This window comes from Bos grunniens, chromosome 2 (assembly GCF_055505025.1).
Source record: "Bos grunniens cultivar Pamir isolate PY7600 chromosome 2, Bosgru_T2T1.0, whole genome shotgun sequence".
In the NCBI taxonomy this organism is placed as follows: Eukaryota; Metazoa; Chordata; class Mammalia; order Artiodactyla; family Bovidae; genus Bos; species Bos grunniens.
This window is the reverse complement of record NC_141166.1, coordinates 39,085,674-39,102,383: the sequence shown is the minus strand read 5'-3', so window position 1 is coordinate 39,102,383 and position 16,710 is coordinate 39,085,674. Positions and strand designations below refer to the sequence as shown.

General features: G+C 38.1%; 1 protein-coding gene across 23 annotated transcripts in view; it reads left to right on the top strand.

Annotated features, from left to right (window-relative positions):
• UNC80 (unc-80 subunit of NALCN channel complex) overlaps positions 1-16,710 on the top strand; it is a 230,089-nt gene that overhangs the window by 115,656 nt on the left and 97,723 nt on the right. For 15 of the 23 annotated variants that reach the window (XM_086342424.1, XM_086342385.1, XM_086342377.1 and 12 more), the window contains exons 25-27: positions 243-376; positions 7,288-7,453; positions 14,636-14,839. In XM_086342424.1, the coding sequence (XP_086198550.1) occupies positions 243-376; positions 7,288-7,453; positions 14,636-14,839 (504 nt within the window). The remainder of the gene's footprint in view (positions 1-242; positions 377-7,287; positions 7,454-14,635; positions 14,840-16,710) is intronic. The other 8 variants (XM_086342463.1, XM_086342455.1, XM_086342449.1 and 5 more) reach the window with 1 other exon arrangement.

The window sequence follows — 16,710 nt, the reverse complement described above, 5'->3', positions numbered from 1 at the left end:
TGTTCCAGAATTGCAAAATGGAGGAAAAAAGAGGTGTAGTGTGATGTATAGATTATGCTAAAGGGACCGGGTAAATTGAACATGTACAGGTGACACCCTCATTTACAGTTTCATTTTGCACATGGATAGGTAACATTCTCATATACAATTTGATTTTACACATGTGTAGCTATATCCATCAAACTGTGCCTCTGTATTTTTTATTGGTTGTTCGCTTATGAAAGAACTCTTTCCTTCCACAGGTACTGTGAACCCCTCTAAATGTGGCTGCCCCTTTGCCTTGAAGATGGCAGCCTGCCAGCTTCTCCTGGAGATTACCACGTTCCTACGAGAGACCTTTTCATGTCTGCCCAGACCACGCACTGAGCCTCTGATGGTTAGTGAAGCTTATTAATAATGAGGCTACTTGGAGAGTCCAGCCAGGTGGCTTGGTTTTCAGTAGTCACAATTTCCTCAAATATTCAATGAACAAATGTATCATATAGTTTAAAAATTCAACAAAGGGATTTTCATATATAAAAAGAATATTTCTTTTTATCTCTTAAAAAACTGAAAATTGACCTTAAAATCACAAAAGACTGCACCACTGGGTAGTGTCTAATTGATTACTGTCAGTTAACCTAGGAATGTCTAAGAACCTTTATACGTTCCTTTATTCTGCAAACTATGAGGAGTTTTATAGCCAGCATTTTCCAGAAATCACTGATAGGTTTGTTTTTTTCATGCTCAGTTCAGTTCAGTTGCTCAGTCGTGTCCGACTCTTTGAGACCCCATGGACTGCAGCATGCCAGGCTTCCCTGTCCATCACCAACTTCCAGAGCTTACTCAAACTCATGTCCATTGATTCGGTGATGCCATCCAACCATCTCATCCTCTGTCATCCCCTTCTCCTCCTACGTTCAATCTTTCCCAGCATCAGGGTATTTTCTAGTGAGTCAGTTCTTTGCATCAGGTGGTCAAAGTATTGGAGTTTCAGCTTCAGCATCAGTCCTTCCAATGAATATTCAGGACTGATTTCCTTTAGGATGGACGGGTTGGATCTCCTTGCAGTCCAAGGGACTCTCAAGAGTCTTCTCCAACACCACAGTTCAAAAGCATCAATTCTTTGGTGGTCAGCTTTCTTTGTAGTCCAACTCTCACATCCATATATGACTCCTAGAAAAACCGTACCAACAATTCATAAATTTATGTGCTTCCAGTGAATTTTCTCATTTAAATTATGAATGAAAATACTCAAGTCTTTAGCATGTAAATGTCTCTGAACAAATATTTTATTCCTGCAGCATTTCTTATGGATACAGATAGGCAGAAAAAGACCATGTGTGCATGCACACACACACACACACACGCACATGCACACACACACGTGCACAGAAACACAAAGACCCACAGGCAGGCATACATACAGACACACTTGTATGCTATCAGGGCCTGATTTTTTTAATTTAAGATACAAATTCTGGCAAGAGCCAAGAGTCATCACAAAGCACTTTGGACAGAGGCCCATCTCAGAGCCGATTTTCTTGGCCCTTTGTTCTCTAATGGGCACCATGTTTCCAGTGGTTCTTTTATCATAGGCCTTACCTGACCAGAGCTGAGGAACCAGACAAATTCCTTTTTTTCTCCCCTTTACACAAAACTTACAGTACCAGAGAAACTGTTACACTAACAATCTATGTGCTTCCATTTAGGTGAATTTTACAGTGTGCCAACTCTCCTGCTGTTTTGAAACAAACTCAGTATGAGCAAGACCCTACTGCAGTCCCGGGGGGTTGGAGGTTGGCATGAGGAATGGAACCAAAAAGTCAGTGCTCTGGTATTCCTGAACTGTTCCTCTAACTTTGATTTCCAGTGTCTGCACAGCCCATTTCCTCACACTCTAAAACATAAAATGGAACTCTTTGTAGGTAAAATATGTTTTCAAGAGAAACGTGTCCACATTTGGACTGTGAAACTGCACCGTTTAAACACTATGAAATGGAGTTCCTCCTACAGACCTTATTTAATTTCATGTTATCCTGAACCTTTATTTTTCTGAATTGTCACCTTCACAATTATATTGAGACTACTCTTAAAAACCAAGTAAGTCAGCCACTTAAGCATGTTTAAAGTCAAGATTAATCTATAGGCTTCTATGAGTGTTATTAATATCAATATTCTAATTATACTGACGTCTTCATAAAAGCTCAGAAACACATCTGTTAAATTTTCAGATTTTCATTTTTTATTTATTTTTTAATATTTATTTGGCTGTGCCAGGTCTTAGTTACAGCATGCAGCATCTTTAGGTGTGGCAAGCAAGCTCTTAGTTACAGCATGTGGAATCTAATTCCCTGACCAGGGATTGAACTTGGGCCCCCTGTGCTGGGTGTATGGCGTCTTAGCCCCTGGACCACCAGGGAAGTCCAAATTTTCAGATTTTTAAAGGTCACCGTTTTGACTTATAGTGATTTAAAAAAGATAAGAACCTTAAGGTTTGATTCAGTTATTTTTGTTCTTTCAACACTATAAAGCTATACTGTTCCTTATTATTATAACAAATTTCTTTTTTAAGAAAATTAATCAAATCTGTAAAAAATGACTGTATAATCAACTGGCTGTCTAGTAGAAAATGCCAAAAAATTAAACTAAAACAGAGGCTGCAGTTATTCAATCAATAAGAGGAAATTTTTCATTGCCTTTAACTAGGTCTCATAAATCTTTTATTCATTGAACTATAACTTTTATTGTCAAGTATAGGTTCATAAATTTTGGGGGGATGTGACCTTTGGGAAACGGGAAAGAGCTCATGTTTAATCTATGTAACTATAGTTGATGATAAAGAAAACTCAAATCACATTTTTAACTATTATAGAAAAAACAGTATCATAAAGCCATTTTACTAACACAGAAGCTATAAATGCTTGAAATAGGTTTTTTAAGAAGTTGTACAAAACAGTAAATCTAACAAGCTAAGCATAAATACCATTAAAATGAAATATTCTAAAATTTTAACAAAACACTTGCTGTAAGAGTATTTATAGATTTGGGGGATATTTTACTAATTCAATAACATTTTTAACAGCAGAAAAATAAATAGCTACCTGAATGTACAGAATAATAAAAGTATAAGCTAGAAAAATAATCACATTAGAAACTATATTCTAGGATCTGAGACTTGAGGAGGGGGGAAGATAGGGAACATAAATGTTCTACCAAGAAAGTCTTTCTGATAGAAATGTCCTAAGATCATTTCCCTGTGAAATATTTGTTTGAAAAAGTCCTGCTTATATCCGAAGTGTGCAAGAGAAAGGGGCTTCCCAGGTGGTATTAGTGGTAAAAAATCTGCCTTACAAAGCAGGAGACATAAGAGATGCAAGTTCAGTCCTTGGGTTGGGAAGATCCCCTGGAGGAAGACATGGCAACCCTCTCCAGTATTCTTGTGTGGAGAGTCCTATGAACAGAGGAGCCTGGCAGGTTACAGTCCATGAGGTTGCAAAGAGTCGGACATGACCTAGCACACACGAGGAAGAAAAGGCAAAAGAGCCTAAAATGCAATAAATAAGTTAATTTGATAGAGCTAGGCAATCTCAGGAGGTCACTCACTGGATAGTGGGGAGTGGAGGTAAGTGAAAAGGAAAATTAATATCAGCTAAAAATATATTTTTACCAACTTAACAATTTTTTTCCATCTACATCCCTAGATGGAACTTAGTGTATTTGTTTCTCCCCCTAAAATGACTTCTGGTAGCATTTTTATTCTCTCTTTTTGTAAACCATCAGATCAGATCAGTCGCTCAGTCGTGTCCGACTCTTTGCAACCCTATGAATCGCAGCACGCCAGGCCTCCCTGTCCAACACCAACTCCCGGAGTTCACTGAGACTCATGTCCATCGAGTCAGTGATGCCATCCAGCCATCTCATCCTCTGTCGTCCCCTTCTCCTCCTGCCCCCAATCCCTCCCAGCATCACAGTCTTTTCCAATGAGTCAACTCTTCGCATGAGGCGGCCAAAGTATTGCAGTTTCAGCTTTAGCATCATTCCTTCCAAAGAAATCCCAGGGCTGATCTCCTTCAGAATGGACTGGTTGGATCTCCTTGCAGTCCAAGGGACTCTCAAGAGCTTCTCCAACACCACAGTTCAAAAGCATCAATTCTTCGGTGCTCAGCCTTCTTCACAGTCCAACTCTCACATCCATACCTGACTACTGGAAAAACCATAGCCTTGACTAGACGGACCTTTGTTGGCAAAGTAATGTCTCTACTTTTCAATAGGCTATCTAGGTTGGTCATAACTTTCCTTCAAAGGAGTAAGCGTCTTTAATTTCATGGCTGCAGTCACCATCTGTAGTGATTTTGGAGCCCAGAAAAATAAAGTCTGACAGTGTTTCCACTGTTTTCCCATCTATTTCCCATGAAGTGATGGGACCAGATGCCATGATCTTCGTTTTTTGAAAGTTGAGCTTTAAACCAACTTTTTCACTCTTCACTTTCACTTTCATCAAGAGGCTTTTTAGTTTCTCTTCACTTTCTGCCATAAGGGTGGTGTCATCTGCATATCTGAGGTTATTGATATTTCTCCTGGCAATCTTGATTCCAGCTTGTGTTTCTTCCAGTCCAGAGTTTCTCATGATGTACTCTGCATATAAGTTAAATAAACAGGGTGACAATATACAGCCTTGATGTACTCCTTTTCCTGTTTGAAACCAGTCTGTTGTTCCATGTCCAGTTCTAACTGTTGCTTCCTGACCTGCATACAAATTTCTCAAGAGGCAAGTCAGGTGGTCTGGTATTAAACCATACTCATAAAGAATATCTAGAAAAGGAAAAAGCAGCATTTTTACAAGATTTATCATCTAAAAAAGCATAATAATCCATTTTTCTTTAAGCAATGATCAACTTCCAAACTTGAAAACACAAAAATTTTTTTAGAGAGTTTTGTCTATAAAACTGCAAATCTATTAAAATGTTTCCCTGTTGAGTTGGTAAAACCAATAACTGATGACCAAGCAGCATGGAATTAAATTAATTCCCATCGGATGCCAAGATGATCCTTAAAAACAAAGAAAATGACCATAAAGAAGTCTCTTTACATCTGTGTTCACTCATTAGGGAAAACAACATGTTGAATGCCTTTGTATAAGACTGTGCTAGAAACTGTACCAATTGTACCAATGGGATTTAACAAATCACTATAAAGAATACACCACTGGATCCCAAATGCTTCTAAAGTTAAACGATCAGAGTAAAAGTCGTTCAGTTGTGTCCAACTCTTTGCGACCCCATGGACCGTACAGTCCATGGAATTCTCCAGGGCAAAATACTGGAGTGGGTAGCCTTTCCCTTCTCCAGGGGATCTTCCCAAGCGAGGGATTGAACCCAGGTCTCCCATGTTGCGGGCAGATTCTTTACCAGCTGAGCCACCAGGGAAGCCTGATCAGCAGCAAAACACAATTCACATTCATATTTGAAGAGTAGATATGAATATTTGAGAGTTAGGCTATGAGAAAGGGTGGTGTAAAGGGTGCAGAGGTGGGAGTGAGGGTGATGCAGAGATGAATATGCTGTAACAGGAAAACCAACACATGAACAACACACAAGAAAGGAGCAGAGGGCCAACGCTAGCCAAAGAAGGGGCTGGAAAAATCTGAAGGACATTCCTGAAAGAGATCATATATGAACACAGCTTTGAAAGATAAGTAGGGTTTTGACTAGTAGATACAAGAAGTTGGAAGAAATAACTACTTTAGAGAATCAAAATTGTTATTACTTTTTGTCTCAACTAAGAAGCTTATCTAATTAAATTTGGCTGCCAAACTGGAAAGTAGTTAGGTTGTTTTCTTTTTCCTAAAAAGGATTAATTTCAGAGGAGCAATTATATCCTAGAACATTTTTTGACAATGTTAAATAGACTCCATGTGGTTCCTTCTTTTTTCTAGATTTGATACAGTTTTCTGAGTACCAAACTATAACTTCTATTCTTAATTCAAAGGGAAAAGAAACTATAGAGTCTAAAAGTTTCATTTATTAACAACAGTTAAAAGCTTAAGGTTTTAATCTCCGTACAAACTGGGTTTTTCAAAATATCTTTTGTTTTTCAAGCTACTTGAATCTAAGGACTTATTGTGTCATAATTAGAAAAAAATCACTGTATAAAAATAAGGTTAGCATTTTATATATTTTTCATTTATCAGGTCTGAAAGTGTTTTATAGATTAATGATTAAGTATGATCTTCAGCATGAGCGAGTCTCTCTTCATCGAACAAATCAAATGTCCATGCTCACCTCACAGATTGAACTCCTACTAAATACTTATATTCCCTACTTTCAGCTATGGGATCATTCTGTTCATAAGTGGATGGAAAAGGATCCCCTCTTATATTTGAAGTCTTCCTAAAAGAGAAGGAGTGATTCTCCCATTGTCTGATATTGTTATCATACACGAGGTTTCTTAAGCCAGAACTGCCTTTTCCTACCTGTTTGCTGAGCAAATTTTACTTAATCCTTAGGACTGAATTCCAGCATCACCTTGCTATTTGTTTTCTGTTTATGTTCTGTGATATGATGATGTATAATAAAAAATATATGTTTGGTCTTCATCTGTAGTTCTGGCACAGTATTCCTAAAACCCTTGGAATTTCTTAAGAAGGGTGACCAAGGTGTCTTAATGAGGTGACTTGTGGTATGCCTCTAGATTACCTAAGGATCAGCTGTCACCGAGTGATTAGAAAAATGAAAATTTCAGTCCCACTCCCCTTATTTCTAGGTGGCAATGATTTAATCAATCATGCCTATTTAATGAAACCTCCATAAAAACCCAAAAGGACAGGGTTCAGAGAGCTTCCAGTTGGTGAACATGTGACAATTGGGGAGAACAGTGCCCTTGGATGACTTGGAAGCTTGGTTACCCTCACCCCATTCCTTGCCCTGTGCATTTCTTCCATCTAACTATTGCTGACTATATGTATTTTTTTTATGATAAACCAGTGATCTAGTCAGCAAAATATTTCTCTGGGTTCTGTTACCACCTCTAGCAAATTAACTGAACTGAGGAGGGGTGTTGTTGGAACCTTCAATTTGTAACCAGTTGGTCAGAAGCACAGGTAACAACCTGGGCTTGCAATTGAATCCTTAACCTGTGGATTAAGGAAAATGTTTTCATGGCCACAGTCTGAAACTGGTATAAGGTAGATGGAAATTGGCTATTTCAATGCTGTGTGTGCTACTCAAAATGGAGTGAGGTTTGCCAGAAGACCAATGCAGTGCTGGGGAGACGCCTTCATTCACATGCTCCCCACTGACATTGCAGGACTTGGAGAGCTGCAGACTTCGTTTGGACCCTGAATTAGACCGGCACAGATATGAAAGGAAGATCAGCTTTGCTGGAGTCCTGGATGAAAATGAAGACTCAAAAGATTCCCTTCACAGTAGTAGCCACACCCTCAAATCAGATGCAGGTGTTGAAGAGAAGAAAGGTATGGATAAAGCAAAAATTAATTCATGTTTCTGGGTTTCTCAAGGGATATTTGGTCTGGGTCTAAACTGCAGAACTGTGCACTGAAAGAAATCCAAATTATTGGCTCCATACAGCACTAACAGTGTTCATTCAACTAGGCCATCATGCTAGTTAGGAGTTGAACTCTAGCTCAGCATCTCTCCATACCCCATTGAATATAAGGTGCCATTAGTTGTAAAATGAACCATTATTTTATATACCATCTACTGCTACTGCTAAGTCGCTTCAGTCGTGTCCGACTCTGTGCAACCCATAGATGGCAGCCCACTAGGCTCCTCTGTCCCTCGGATTCTCCAGGCAAGAATACTGGAGTGGGTTGCCATTTCCTTCTCCAATGCATGAAACTGAAAAGTGAAAGTGAAGTCGCTCAGTCGTGCCCAACTACCAGCGACCCCACGGACTGGAGCCTACCAGGCTCCTCAGTCCATGGGACTTTCCAGGCAAGAGTACTGGAGTGGGGTGCCATTGCCTTCTCCGTTTATATACTGTAACAAAGGAAAAATACTCCCCTTTCAGCTCTTACACAATGCTTTCTTATCAATTAATTTGTTTTATTCTTATTGAAAGAAGACTTTCAGATGTAATTAGATGTAGATTTTTATTACCAGTCCGTATGATTCTCTCTGCAGGAAAGTAAACTGATTAGTTTTCCTAAACTATCTGCAATTCAGAGTTCAAATTCTTAATCACTTTTTAACTCAAAATTGTCACTGTCTGTGTTTTTACGTATGATAATGTCCTCTGTGTCATCAGAATGTTAGTAATACATCATTTCTTAAATGAATCTGTAAAGCTCTTGGTGCTTGTTACATAAGCCAATGTGCAGTTGTATGAAGTTAGCCTACCTTCAATTCCTGTTTCAGGAATGTTGCCGAACATACATGACTTACTACCTCACCTACTCCTTCACCCAACTATCATTCAGCTCCTGAGACTTAAAAGACGCTGGCATCCATTTTGTACATTTTGTTGCTGGTGCTTTAGATATTCACACGAACACAAGCAATGGCAAATGTGTCACAAGTACCACTTGGCTCTAGTGATATCTTAAGATGGCATCAATTGTAAGCCAAATCTCAATTTCAGAGATGTTCAAATGTTAAAAAAAAAAAAAGGTGCATCTTAAAATGGTGAAATAGAGTAACTAATTATGTGACCTTGTCCAAGTTTAGCTGCTAAGCCAATTTTCTTCTCTGTAAAATTAGATTATTAACACCTACTACATTGTAATGCTGAGAGCTTAAATGAACAGTGGGCTTCCCCGATAGTGCAGTTGTTAAAGAAATCCACCTGCAATGCAGGAGACCCCAGTTCAATCCCTGTGTTGGGAAGATCCCCTGGAGAAGGGATGGGCTACCCACACCAGTATTCTTGGGCTTCCCTAATGGCTCATTGGGTAAAGAATCTGCCTGCAGTGCGGGAGACCTGGGTTCAATCCCTGGGTTGGGAAAATTCCCTGGAGAAGGGAAAGGCTACCCACTCCAGTGTTCTGGCCTGGAGAATTCCATGAGGTCGCAAAGAGTCAGACACGACTGAGCGACTTTCACTTTAACTTAAATGAACAATGCAAGTAAAACATAAACTCAATAAGGACACAGTCTCTAATTAGGAAATAATAAATAATCATCATTGGTTTTTTAAAAATGTGTATTATGAGCATATAGATCAGAACCCAGGCAGAAAATCCTAAATATGAGTTAAAGATTGCAAAGTTTTAAGGTGCTCTTTAAAGCCTCCTTTAAATTGTTAACTTCTCTGATTTTTGTATTTCTTAAATTTTATTGCCCTTCAGTGTTTTTCTAACAAATTTCCATTAAATGAATATCAGCATATTTGTAAAAAGAGTCAAAGACAGTTTTCTCCACTGGTATATTTTCTGTAGTCAGTGACTCCATAAATGTTTGGTAGTTCAAGGAATACATGTTTCTCAAAAGAAATATCCCTACAGAAGACCTAAACAGATATTTTGCCAAAGAAGACCTGGCCAACAGGCACATAGAAAGATGTTCAATGTCACTAATTACTTGAGAAATGCAAATCAAAACTGCAACGAGGTATCACCTCATGAAAATCAGAATGGTCATCATTAAAAGTCTACAGATAATAAACACTGGAGAGAGTGTGGAGAAAAAAGAACCTTCCTACATTGTTGGTGGGAATGAAAATTGGTGCAGCCACTATGAAGAACCATATGGAGGGTCATTAAAAACTGAAAATAGTTACCATATGATCCAGCAATTCCATTCCTGGACATAAATCTGGAGAAAACTAATTAGAAAAGATACATGCACCCCAGTGTTCACTGCAGCACTATTTACAATAGCCAGGATACGGAAGTAATCTAAATGTCTATAGACAAATGAATGGATAAAGAACATGTGGTGTGTGTATACACATACATATACATACAATTGAATATGAGTCATAAAAGAGAATGAAATAATGCTATTTGTAGCAACATGGACAGACCTATATATTAACATATTAAGTGAATATAGAGAAAGACAAATATACGGTATCACTTATATGTGGAATTTTAAAATATGATACAGATGAATTTTTTTACAAAACAGAAATAAACTCACAGACATAGAAAGCAAACTTGTGGCTACCAAAGAGGATAGCAGGGCGTGGGGCAGGAGGAGATAGTACTATATATAAAATAAACAACAAGGATCTACTGTATAGCATAGGGATGTATACTCAGCATCTTGTAATAACCTACAATTTAAAAAATCTGAAAAAGTATAGCCCTAAATAAGGAAAAACACAACATATTTAAAATATTTAAAACTTTGTAAAGAGTGGATATATTCTGGTAAAAAAACCTTTTTAAAATTTCAAGATCAGAGTGTTGTCACAACATTTAAAAATGTAAATATATTGTGTTGAATTTATGGTGAACAGAAGCCATGTTGCAGGAAGAATTAGCCAAGTTTTATCAGTTTCTGATAGTAAGAAGTATCAAGTCAAGGTTTATTCAAATACTTCTACTTTTTTTTTTTTAGGAGTACATATATCTTTTATTTTTTTTTTTAATTTTATTTTATTTTTAAACTTTACATAATTGTATTAGTTTTGCCAAATATCAAAATGAATCTGCCACAGGTATACATGTGTTCCCCATCCTGAACCCTCTCCCCACCTCCCTCCCCATACCATCCCTCTGGGTCGTCCCAGTGCACTAGCCCCAAGCATCCAGTATCGTGCATCGAACCTGGACTGGCGACTCGTTTCATACTTGATATTTTACATGTTTCAATGCCATTCTCCCAAATCTTCCCACCCTCTTAACAAGTGGTGCTGGGAAATCTGGTCAACCACTTGTAAAAGAATGAAACTAGAACACTTTCTAACACCATACACAAAAATAAACTCAAAATCAAATACTTCTACTTCTGACAAAGAGGGCTGCATATGATGAGAAACTTCCATCTTTTTTTATCACTTTTTAAAAATTGAAGTGTCGTTGCTTTACAGTGTTGTGTTCCTACTATATAGCAAAGTGGTTTAGTTAGACATATATATATTCTTTTTTATATTCTTTTCCTTTTTTTTAAATTTTCTTTAATTTTTAAACTTTACATAATTGTATTAGTTTTGCCAAATATCAAAATGAATCCACCACAGGTATACATGTGTTCACCATCCTGAACCCTCCTCCCTCCTTCCTCCCCATACCATCCCTCTGGGTCGTCCCAGTGCTCTAGCCCCAAGCATCCAGTATCATGCATCGAACCTGGACTGGCCATTATGGTTTATCACAGAATATTGAATATAGTTCTCGGTGGTATGCAAAGACCTTGGTGTTTCCATTAGATATATAAAAGTTTACCTCTGCTAACCCCAGCCTCTCATTCCATCCCCCGACTCCTTCTCCCTGGGAAACCACCAGTCTGTTCTCTATATCTGTGATTCTGTTTCTGTGAAACTTACATATTTTAAACATATCCTACAGGGACTTTTTTCCCCACTCAAAATTATTATGCTAATTATTATTTAAAGTAGTTGAAGCAAAAAGCATTAATACTGACGTGGTTACATTTCAGCAGAGTAAATTCTATATCATTTTAAGAAATAAAATCTCAGATTAATTTTTAAGAACATTAATTTCATGATTATCATTTATGTAAATTGCCTTTAATGTTCAAATGCACAAGCATTTTTCTTCTCATAGAATGGCTATGGGATCATATGAACCTATTTAATAAATTAAGAGCAGAAAGCTAGAAGTATAAATAAAATGAGAACATATTCATAAAATGTCCTTTACCAGTTGGCAAGAAACTTCTCAAAGATTCCTAAATACTCCTTAATCCTTTTAACAAGCTGATACCAGATGCTAAAGCCGATGTGAAAACGGGGACCGCAGGGACCCTGCTAACTCAGATTATTAAAATTGTATTTAAAGTTTCACACCATCTGTTTGTATAACATCTAAAAATGTCAGTTCTTGAAATAAACAACCTGAGGACAGTTGGGATTCTACAAAGGAAAACTAATATGAAATCATCCTTAGAATGAAAAATGTCTGAACTAAAATCTCCAAGCAAGATCTGATATCATTTTATCCATATTCCAGATACAAACTAAGACTGGCTTTCCAGAATACAGATACCAAGACATGTGTGATTCCTCAGTAATCATGTACTGAACATCTGCTGTATACCAGGCACTATTACAGGTTCCTAGAATATAGCAATAAACAGGGGAAATTTCCCATGTATATTTTAGTTTAGATTAGCTAATAATGAATAACATTAAATTCTGGACTTTCAAGTAGAGATAAACAGTATGAGGAAATCAAGTTAGAGTCAGAGAATTGGTAGTGACCTGGAGTAGGAGGGATTCTAGTCACAAGTGACATTGAGCTGAGACTTGCATGATGTGAAGAATCCAGTCATGCTAAGGGCTGAGAGGAAAGTCTTCCAAACAGAGATAACTGAGAACAAGGCTCTGATGCAGGAACATGGGAGCATGTGAAGAAGGGCAAGGAGGCCAACATGGTTGCAATAGAATGAATTGGAGGAAGAGTGTTAAAAGATGGGGTTGAGCAAAGGTCAAATAAATAGGGTCTGTAAATATGGTCAGAAATTTAATTCTATTTAAATGTGTCAGATAGTTGTTGGGAGATTTTGACCAGAAAAGTGATATAATATTTGTATTTGTGATTATGTATTTAAAAGATGATTCTAACTCTATGAGTAGGGGTAAGAGAGTACAGTTTGCTGGTTATATTCATCCAGGGAATAGGTGATGGGGCTTTCAAAATCCTGTATTTGGAAGTGTTGCATCAGCAGGACTTGCTATGATGTGGTGTTAGAGAAAAGGGAAAAGCAATGTTTTATCCAATATAGATGAATTTGTTTCTTTAATATTAGTTCTCATTGTCATGGATGTACTTTACCAAATCCTATTATGAATCCTATTATGTCCTTTGTAAATAACCAATGCCATTCTGAATATTATTTTTTGAATTATATGATATTTCCAATTATCTTTGGTAGTAGAACAGGGTTCTCAAAGTTAAATTTTTTTGCAGCATATTAAATTGGGGTTACTGTACTATATTTGTAAGCAGAAAAATATCATGAAATCAAACAAAGAATGACAAAGTGTGCCTCTGTAAAATTTTTAAATTCTTTCCTTAATCTTTTTGTCTACTTCCCAGTCTATTTTGACATAATTGTATTAATAGTCTTTAAAAATAACTATATTCTGTTTCAAATGCATTTCAGATAAGTCATAAAGTCTCAATTGTGCCTAAAAATAATACTGAAAAATACAGTGGATGAGTTTGTGCTATTACTAAAATTGAGCATTATGGTCTTTATGGAATATATTCAACTGTGCTGCAAGAACTTCTGTCTGGATGTGAAATTCTATCCAGATGTGTTCAGGGAGCTCCATGAAGCCATTGCCAGCTGAGTGGTGATAATTTTAGTCTTTCTCAATCATGGGTATAAATTAGAGATTAAACATTTCACATGATTCAACAGGATATCTTCTAGGCTCCTTTAAATGTCACTAAAAGTGTATACTTAACATTTTATGGAGTGGTACAATCTTCTATCACAGTCACAGACTAACTCTCCTATGGGTAAGAAACTTGAGACTAAAATGCAATCTTCTTGATTGGGACTAAAATATTAATAGCTGTATCTTGCATAATTAGTAAGAAATCTTGTTCATGTCTTAAGAAGGAAAACTTAAAAAAACAGCCCCTTCCTGAGTATTACTTGAAGCCCTGAACTTTCAGAATCACCCTTAAAGTATCAGTATGTGACAATCCCAGATCTTCAGAGGAAAAGGAAGGAGCTGTGGATATGACTATGGGAAATAAGGATGCTTTTGATTGAAAAGTAGGTTTCTAGCTGAACGTGTTTCTTTTACCCTTTAATTTTCCTCACTGATGACTGTTTCTTCCAGAACACTAAAGAGGAGTAATGCATGTTCTTCTTGGTGTATGTAGACTGTAAGGTTGGTGCAGGGTGTTGCAACCTTTGGACTCATATCTCACCCAACCTTTTGACTAAGAGGAGCAATCACTAGGCGCATTGAAAATGGAACCATTTCACACTCGTGTTCACCCAAAGCACCCCACTGAAAAAACAGTTTAGTGCCTTTGCTGAGGAGCCGAGCGGACCCCACTGCTGATTGTTGGAGAGTGAAGCAACTGTTGTTTTTATTTCTTATTGAGGTATTCCCAAATGAAAGGGTTTCCCATGATGGGGTTTCCCAAACTCACATAAATCTGCCTGTCCTATTTCAAAAGACAAAAACACATGACTGATGATTCTGTGAAATCAAGCAATGATGCTATGTCAACATGCTAACAGTCTTGGAGGACTCCATGGTGAGGGCACACTCATGCTTGTGAATTCTGGGCCAGAGAGAGAGAGCAGGTTGTTCCCAGCACCGATGAGCTGTGTGTCCAAGAAAGAAGCTGCACCAGCCCTTCCTGGTGGACCCAGCCTCCTGCCCGTCCAACAAAGCTGCCTGGCTGGGCACTTGGGAGAAGCTCCTTGTCCAGACCAGCAGAGAAGAGGTTGTTCAGTGACAAAGTTGGGGAGAGCTTGGCTCTGATGCTTACTGGGGAGAACTAAGGGGGAAAAAGCCCTATTTTATTCTTTTAATACAGTTCCCAGCAGGAAGATCAGGATAGGAGGTTCCCGCCTGCTCCAGATTAAAGGAACCCGCAGTTTCCAGGTGAAGAAGGGGGGTTCCTTGTCCAGCATTCGCCGGGTCGGCAGCTTAAAGAGCAGCAAGTTATCACGGCAGGACTCAGAGTCTGAGGCTGAGGAGCTGCAGCTGTCCCAAAGCAGGGACACTGTCACTGACCTAGGTAACATAGAGGAGTGGGTGTGTGCAGGGACGTGGGGGGTAGGAAGACAGAGCACAAATCCCCATACAGCTCAAGTCCATTTCCTCACAGGTCCATAGTCAGAGGGCAGAGTCGTAGGTTAGAGTACCCACTGGGTCTGTAAACGATGTTGCCTTCCAGAGCAGGGCTGCTCCAACCTTACTGTGCAGAGTCAGCTGGGAGCTTGTTAAAACGCAGAATCTGATTCAGCATCTCTGAAATAGGAGGCTGAGATTCTGCCCTTTTAACAAGCTTTGTGGTGACACTGATGCTGCTGGTTCAAGGACCACAGCTTGAGCAGGGAGGATATAAAGTCTACAGTAGGGAAAGAAAATACTTTAGTGACGACGACAGATTTTTTTTTTTTTTGAGATCCAAATGCTTTATGCCTTTATACTTCTGAACAGGACCTTTAAAGCAAAATGTAGACATTCTCTTGATGTTAAGCTGACTTAATGTACTCTGTAAAATAAAGTCTCTCTTTCTCAGTGAAAACAACCAAAATTTTAGAAAGGAAAGATTGTCTACACCTAATGATTAGTGACCTTCAGCAAGTCACTTAACTTCTTGGGAATTTGTTTTTCCCAGTTACCCAATAAGAATAATTCTGTGTGCTCCTTAACCACTGTGAAAAGATGCTCTAAAGATAAATTAGGAATGATTATAAAGTATATCAAACTCCTGAGAATCAGATTTATATACAATCAGGATATTAGAGTTGTAGACTGTCACCATAGGACCCAAAGAGACTGTGAATCCCAAAATATGTTAGTCCTATGGGCTCTGATCATCATCTTAAGAGACAAGAAAAAGATTAAATGTGCATGCCAGTAGAACTCACCAGCTGTCTAGAATTTGTTAGGTAAAAATTGAAGTACATATTCTTTGCCATTCAGTCCCTGTGTGAAAACCAAAATGGAAAGCTCTTCTTTATAAGTAAGTTATTTCAGAAGTTAGTTAGAAGTTACCCAGGGAATGTGGATAAATTATCAATTTAGCCTGCTGAAATAGGAGCTGAGTATGTTTAATCAAAGAGAATTTAAAATAGAAAATGTTTCTACACCTACCCACCCTTCCCTTTGAAAATAGCTAATTTATGCATTAATTGAGATTCAGCCTATTTTTCAAGAACATAATAGAAAAAAAGCCTCATGCCATCTTTAGTTTCAGATCTGAGCTGTAACAGTATCATCAGTTAGTTTGGGGAAAAACATTATTTGAATTAATTATTTAAATTGATCCCTTTAGCCTAACCAGTTAAGTCAAACTGTCCAAGCTAGAGGCATAGTTTTGTCATAGAAAATATCCAGAAAAGCTGGTAGATTGGAGCGCAAAGCTTTGTTGTCTAGTATACTATCTAGTATATCTAGTATACTAAGAATTCCTGCGACATGTCTCCTTCAGAGAGGAATTTGGACAAAGAGTTATCCACAACTGGGCACATTTACTTCCAAATTCCCTTTGTTTTTTTGAGGCACCACCCATCTTTGAAGTAGCTCTGATAGCAAAGCCAGCTGGTGTGAAGAGCAGTTACACTAGCTGTGGTCACAGTCCCAGTGGAGGTGGCAGTACCCTTTGTGCCCACTGCAGGTTGGCTGGCGTCCCTACTTACCTACACCTGCGAGGTCTGGGCAGTCTGGAATGGGTTTGGGCACACTCAACCAATAACTTGCTCATCTCAGCAATTCAAGGACTTGGCTCTGTGTTTTTTTTTTTTTTTTCCTCTGCTCCCATGTCTCAAAATGGAAGCCACTGTAACAGAGATCATAAATGTCTTTGTAATTGCTGGTTCAGCTGGTGGTAAAGGGAACATCTCCTATTAATATTCCTCCACTAAAGTCAATGCTATGCCC